At 41.4% G+C, this 7,042-nt stretch overlaps 1 protein-coding gene across 1 annotated transcript; it reads right to left on the reverse strand.

Moving 5' to 3' along the window:
- Positions 1-2,689: 2,689 nt before the first annotated feature.
- LOC140145315 (craniofacial development protein 2-like) lies at positions 2,690-3,244 on the reverse strand. Its single transcript, XM_072167076.1, has one exon. The coding sequence runs from the start codon at positions 3,242-3,244 to the stop codon at positions 2,690-2,692; it is 555 nt and encodes a 184-aa protein (XP_072023177.1).
- Positions 3,245-7,042: the final 3,798 nt, after the last annotated feature.

Raw genomic sequence — 7,042 nt, forward strand, 5'->3', positions numbered from 1 at the left:
GAGAACAAGTCCTCAAACATTTGAAATTTGTAGCTTACTACAACCTGAGACTAGTCTCAGCTGAATTCCTACTGAAGACATAAATCATATACCATGTACATGTCAGATGTATATTGTATTGGCAAATATCCACAAAAGCGTTCGTTATAAATTTATTTTGATAAATTGTCATATTTTATGCCATCATAATACTAATCATGGCGTGTCCGTCCGTCCCTCTGTCCGCGCGCTATCGCGTGCGCGTGGCTCACTAACGCGTGCTCGCTGTGCGTATCGCGTGGGCGCTATCGCGTAGTGCGCGGAGTATACCGACGGGCACAGTGCGAGCATCGGAAAGCATTCATCACCATCATCAGCCGTATTCAGCCCACTGCAGGGCGAAAGCCTCCCCAAGTTGGCACCAAAGTTTCCTGTCATTTGCTTTTGCCATCCACCTGATCCCTATGAAACTTGCTATCTCATCCCTCCATCTGACTTTCTGTCTGCCTTGGTGTCTTGAGCCCAGCCAAGGCCTCCATTCTGTGACATTCTTTGTCCATCTATTATCTGTTGATCTTGCAAGATGGCCAGCCCAATGCCACTTCTTCATCTTTACTGTGTGGATTATGTCTGTAACTTCTGTTTGGCTCCTGATCCATGCCACTGTTTTCCTGTCCCTTTTGGTGTAGCCCAGCATACATCTTTCCATGCTATGCTGTGCAGTTTTTCAGTTTTTGCTCCATCCTCTTAGTAACTGACCATGTTTCAGCTCCATAGGTCATGGCTGGTAGTACACATTGGTTGAAAACCTTTCGTTTCAGACAAGTTGGCATCTTACTTCTCATGATGTCATTGAGCTTGCCAAATGCACACCAACCAGTCCTAGTCCTCCTCTTTACTTCATCCATGTGATTGTGAGTCATGTTGATTAGTTGTCCTAAGTACACATATTGGTCCACCTTTTCTATTTCTGTGTTCCCTACCATGACCAGCTGTTCTGTGGCGAACTGGTTGAACATGACTTTTGTCTTTTGCATGTTTATCTTTAGTCCCACTTGATTGCTTCTCTGGTTGAGATCATTGATCATTTCTCTTAGGTCTTAGCGACTATGTCATCTGCGAAGCGAAGGTGACTCAGGTTGTCTCCGTTTATGCTAATGCCCTTACTTTCCCAGTCTAGGTGATGTATAATTTCTTGAAGTGCCGTCGTTGGATAGATATCTTATCACTGTCCTTGTGGAGGCAGATTGTTGAAGTGCCCTTGCTGTAGATAGTATCTATTATCTGGATGTATCCAGGATGGACGCCTTGCTGTTTGAGGGCTGTGATGACTGCCTGGATCTCAATGCTATCAAAAGCTTTTTCGTAGTCAATGAATCCAAGGCATAGTGGCTGTCTATATTCACCCATCTTTTCGACAATTTGGTTGATGACATGAAGGTGATCCATGGTTGAATAACCGCTCCGGAACCCCGCCTGTTCCCTGGGTTGGTTGAAGTCAAGGATGTTGGTAATCCGATTTGTAAGAACTTTGGTGAAAAGTTTGTATGTGTTTGAGAGTAAGCTGATTGGTCTGTACTTCTTCAAGTCTTTGATGTCCCCTTTCTTGTGGATGAGAATTATAAGGGCATTATTCCAACTGTCCGGTGTCTGGTTAGTCTGGATACATAGTGTGAATAGCTTTGCAAGCTCTGCCTTTACTGCGCTGCCTCCATCCTTGAGAATGTCGACTAGCACACCATCTTCTCCTGGTGCTTTACCTCTTTTCATGTCATTGAGACATTTGTTAACTTCATCCTCTCCAATTGGTGGTATATTCTCTTCTGCACTTTCAACATCTATAATTGGTGGGGTTATATGGACTTTGCTGGAGTAGAGATCTTGGTAGAACTCTTCTACCCGCTTGATGACTAATTCTCTGTCTGAGATTATGTTTCCGTCTTCCCCCTTCAGTGCTATTATTTGAGATTTTCCAGTGGCAAGTCCTTGCTTTGTTTTCTTGTAGCTTTTGTTATCTTCAAGAGTTTTCTGAATCATCTTTGTGTTGTGTGCTCGGATTTCATTTGTCATTCGCTTCCTTATGGTTTTGCATAATTCTGTATACTCGATATGTTGGATTCCAATCGTGTTCTTCATTTCCCGTCTCCTTTTCATCATTTCAAAAGTTTCCATTGAAATCTTGTCTATCTTCTGTGGGTCTTTTTTCCCTGCTGTCTCCAAAGCACAATCTAGGATTGTGTTTGTAAGTCTTTCACGGACATCATTTACATCTAGGTCTTCTGCTTCATCCTTCAGGAGATCAAACTTGTTTTGCAGCTTCATCTGGAATTCCTCTTTGTTCTGTTGTAGCTTATCCAGATTGACCTGCATCCTTCTTTTTTTGCACGAGTTTGTATCTTTCCAGTTTCAAGTTGATGGAGATCCTTGCTCTTACTAGCCTGTGATCACTTCCTGTGTTGAAGCGGTTTAGAACTAAGACATCTTTCACATATTTTGGTTCGCTTGTCAAGATGAAGTCAATTTCATTTCGATACAATCCATTTGGGCTTCACCATGTCCACTTACGAGATTCTATTTTCTTGAAGAAGGTATTCATGATTTGTAAGTTCTTGCTTTCGGTGAATTCTAGAAGCCTGTCTCCCCTTTCATTTCGCTCTTCCACACCATATTTTCCTAGCATGGTTTCATTTGAGTTTGTTTTCTTTCCTACTTAAGCATTAAAGTCTCCCATAATGATTGTGTGATTTGCTTTGTCTTGGTTGAGCAGTTCGTTAATTTCTTCGTAGACTGCATCTACATCTTCATCTGGGTAGCTGATTGTTGGCAAATACGATTGAATGATTTTCAAGGTCTGTCTTTTGGAGATTTTGATGATGACTTGTGCTACTCTGTCCGACTGGTTTTTGTAGCTAACAACATTTGATGCCAAGTCTTTTCGTATTAGGAAGCCGACTCCTCCAGTGCTGCTATTATCTTTACCCCTTGTGTAAAGCATGTGTCCACTCTTGAGTTCCAGACGTCTAACTTCGCATAGGCCGAGGATATCCCATGTGATATGATCAAGTTCTTTTTCCAACTCATGAAGTTTTGGTTCGCTAAGGAGGGTTCGCACATTATATGTGCAAATAGTCAATTCCTTTAGGGAGCCTGTCCTTTCCCAGTGATTCTTAGCACCCTCTACTCTCGCCTCACCATAACCGCTCCCGTGGTCAGGGACTTGAGAGCTGCTGGGGACTGAGGGCCGTTTCATACTTTGTGCTGCCATATTAGTTGGGGGTTGTGGCCCTAACTCGTCACGCTGGCCATTGTTGCGGGTTGACGAGTGCTACGTTGATGTGAAGTAGCTCGGTCACTGTTGGTCACCCAGACAGGATCTGGGGGCTATATGGTACTACCACCCGGCAAGGGAATGAGCTGGCTGCTCATCCTCCCCTGGATTCTCCCGTAGGAGTGGATGTCAGTATGCCTCTGACAACCCTCAGGTTAATCGTGCAGGTGCATCTCATCGGATTCCAAAACGGCACACGTGCAGAGGCCTATTAGTAGTTTAAAAGGTCAGGGCAAGTAGGCCTATATGGGTAACGGGTGTTGGGTAATTAGAGATAGTCACAAGAACCACCCAACCCGAAAACCGCGAATAAAATAGTCCCGGAAAATAGCATTATATAATCTAGAATAGTCTAGAATATTAATATTATGATGGTTTCAGGGGAACTGTGCTAAACGATGATAGAAGTGATGAAGTAAATGCTCGTCGGTAAATATTGCATTGGATAATGCTGTAAATTTGACAACATCAATCAAACCAAATTTCTTGGAGTTGTATTTATGAAAACCTAACATACACTGCAAAATTGTGTCTTACCTGAGGACACTTTTTTAGCCATGTCCTTATGCAAGTCATGTCTTGCATGGAGACATGGCTTGTGGAAAGGCAGGACTTTGAGCTATGTCCTTATCTAAGACATGACTAGCTACAAGACATCAACACAGTAAGTCATGTCTTAATTAAAAGAGCAGAATGGGACATGTCTTACTTCATGTCCTAATTAAAGACGCATTATCGAATAAGTGACTTCTAACAAGTCACTAATTCTTCGAGTCGTGTCTTATCGCAATTTCATATGTCTCTAAACTAGACATGACTCATATGCATAAAGTCATGACTAACCACAAGACATGTGGTTATGGTATGTGACTTGCACAAAGACACTAAATTAAGACATGTCTACTGAGGACATGTCTCCATGCTAGACACACTTTTTGCAGTGATAAGTGTGCTGGTATGTGAAATGCTGCTAATCTATACTTACAGTAGCATGATTAGAAACGTGTGCTATATACGAACTATTTCAAATCGCTACTAATATTCTAGCCCACTCTCTCTACTTTATCAAAATGTTTTGTAATAGTTTAAAACTTGAATTGAACAGCTTTATGTTCAAACATTATACTAACGATCTACCAGAAACATTTAACACAATTTTACCCAACATTGAGATACATAGTTGTAACCCAGGTCTTAAATTAAATTAGAATTCTGGAAACAAATAATAACATTATATAATTACTTTATTCACTCTAATCCTATGCACTAGTATAAACTGCAAAAAAAAACTTATGGATCCGTATATATTTTAAACCGGTTATAATTTATTGCATGCGCATAAGTGAGTTCATGACGTCATTTATAAACTTGTCGAATCTTGATCCTCAATCTTGAGTCTTGGTACAACTTCACTTCACACGATGACAAGAAATCTTCAGTTCCTATAAAGAGATGTATAACACAGAACACAATTCTAAGGTCCTGTTCTCTTCCAAAGTTCATTGGACGTATTTTAAAAGTTAACATGCTTTTAAAACCAAATAATACGTCATTTCACAACTTTTATCAATAAATCAATAATCGCTCGTAGATCCGACTAATTTCAGGATCTTTCACAATTTTCCATAACATATAGGAACACATGATTATTTTATACAAATTATTTATAGATATCATTAGTAGACATGTGCAATCAATGTGAACAAAAGCATTGTATGATCTAGCTCCAGTAGTATTGCTACCTTCTGACAATTGAGCTACATTGTCAGTTTAACTTGGGCAATACAATAATCTTGGGTGAATAGTTTTTAACTACTCTTACATGAGCACTATATCACATAATGGCATAATCCAAACAGTTCATACAAAAACAGCTTAAGTTCAACATTAACCACTATGGTTAGTACACAAATTACTCGGCCTTAATCATGTATATGATATTATACATTTTGCTTACATCTCTGTAATCTCAAATTTAATAATTAATATCTGAATGTTTGTGACAAGTTCATTTAAAGTAGTTTGAATCCAAAGGCCTATTTGATGCTACATGAAGAAATATCTATATAATAATACGCATCGTCTATCTATCTGTCTATCTATCTGTCTGTCTATCTATCTGTCTGTGTGTCTGTCCGCCTATTTTCTCGGAGACTGGGGGTCGCACGTTCCTCAAACTTGGTGGGTGGGTGCAGCTTGACCCCATACAGAACAAGTTTGTATTGGTTAGTGGGTCAAGGTCACCCAAGGTCATCCAGGGGTCAACTTAGTAAAACTGTTTTTCTCATAGACTGGGGTCGCACGTTCCTCAAACTTGACGGGTGGGTGCGTCTTGACCCGGGACAGAACAAGTTTGTATTGGTTAGTGGGTCAAGGTCACCAGAGGTCATCTAGGGGTCAAATTCGTAAAAACTGTCATATGGGCATTCAACTTGGTGGGTAGGTGCATCTTGACCTTAGATGGTACAAGTTTGTATTGGTTAGTGGGTCAAGGTCATCCAGGGGTCATCTGAGGTCAAATTAGTAAAAACTGTCGTATGGGCATGAAACTTGGTGGGTACAGTCAACTTTTAGAGTCAAATATTTGGAAGGTCATTTTGGGGTCATCCAGGGGTCATCTGAGGTCAAATTAGTAAAAAATGTCGTATGGGCATGAAACTTGGTGGGTACAGTCAACTTTTAAAGTCAAATTTTTGGACGGTCATTTTTGGATCATCCAAGGTCAAATTACTAAAAACTGTCATATGGGCATGAAACGTAGTGGATACAGTCAACATTTAAAGCCAAATTTTGGAAGGTCATTTCAAGGTCACAAGGGTCATCTGAGGTCAAATTAGTAAAAACTGTCCTATGGGCATAAAACTTGTGGAGTACAGTCACCATCAGCCAGGTAATCGCGACAGCCGAGAACCGCCAAATACGGGTAACCGCCTAGTCTATATAATAATACTGGTAGTCTGTGACTCTGTGCCTCTGTCTGTCTGTCTGTCCGCCTATTTTCTCGGACACTAGGGGTCGCACGTTCCTCAAACTTGGTGGGTGGGTGCATCTTGACCCCATACAGATCAAGTTTGTATTTGTTAGTGGGTCAAGGTCACCCAAGGTCATCCAGGGGTCAAATTAGTAAAAACTGTTTTTCTCAGAAACTGGGGGTCGCACGTTCCTCAAACTTGACGGGTGGGTGCGTCTTGACCCGGACAGAACAAGTTTGTATTGGTTAGTGGGTCAAGGTCACCAGAGGTCATCTAGGGGTCAAATTAGTAAAAACTGTCATATGGGCATGCAACTTGGTGGGTAGGTGCATCTTGACCTAAGATGGAACAAGTTTGTATTGGTTAGTGGGTCAAGGTCAACCGGGGTCATCTGAGGTCAAATTAGTAAAAACTGTTTTCCGCCTATTTTCTCGGAGACTAGGGGCTGCACGTTCCTCAAACTGGGTGGGTGCATCTGGACCTCAGACAGAACAAGTTTGTTTCAGTTAGTGGGCCAAGATCGCCCGAGGTCATCCAGGGGTCATCTGAGGTCAAATTAGTAGAAACTGTCGTATGGGCATGAAACAGTCAACTTTTAGAGTCAAAGTTTTGGACGGTCATTTTGGGGTCATCCGGGTCACCCAGGGGTCACCTGAGGTCAAATTAGTAAAAACTGTCGCATGGGCATGAAACTTGGTGGGTACAGTCAACTTTTAGAGTCAAAGTTTTGGACGGTCATTTTGGGGTCATCTAAGGTCAACTT

The sequence above is a fragment of the Amphiura filiformis genome, chromosome 2 (genome assembly GCF_039555335.1).
Source record: "Amphiura filiformis chromosome 2, Afil_fr2py, whole genome shotgun sequence".
Taxonomy (NCBI): Eukaryota; Metazoa; Echinodermata; class Ophiuroidea; order Amphilepidida; family Amphiuridae; genus Amphiura; species Amphiura filiformis.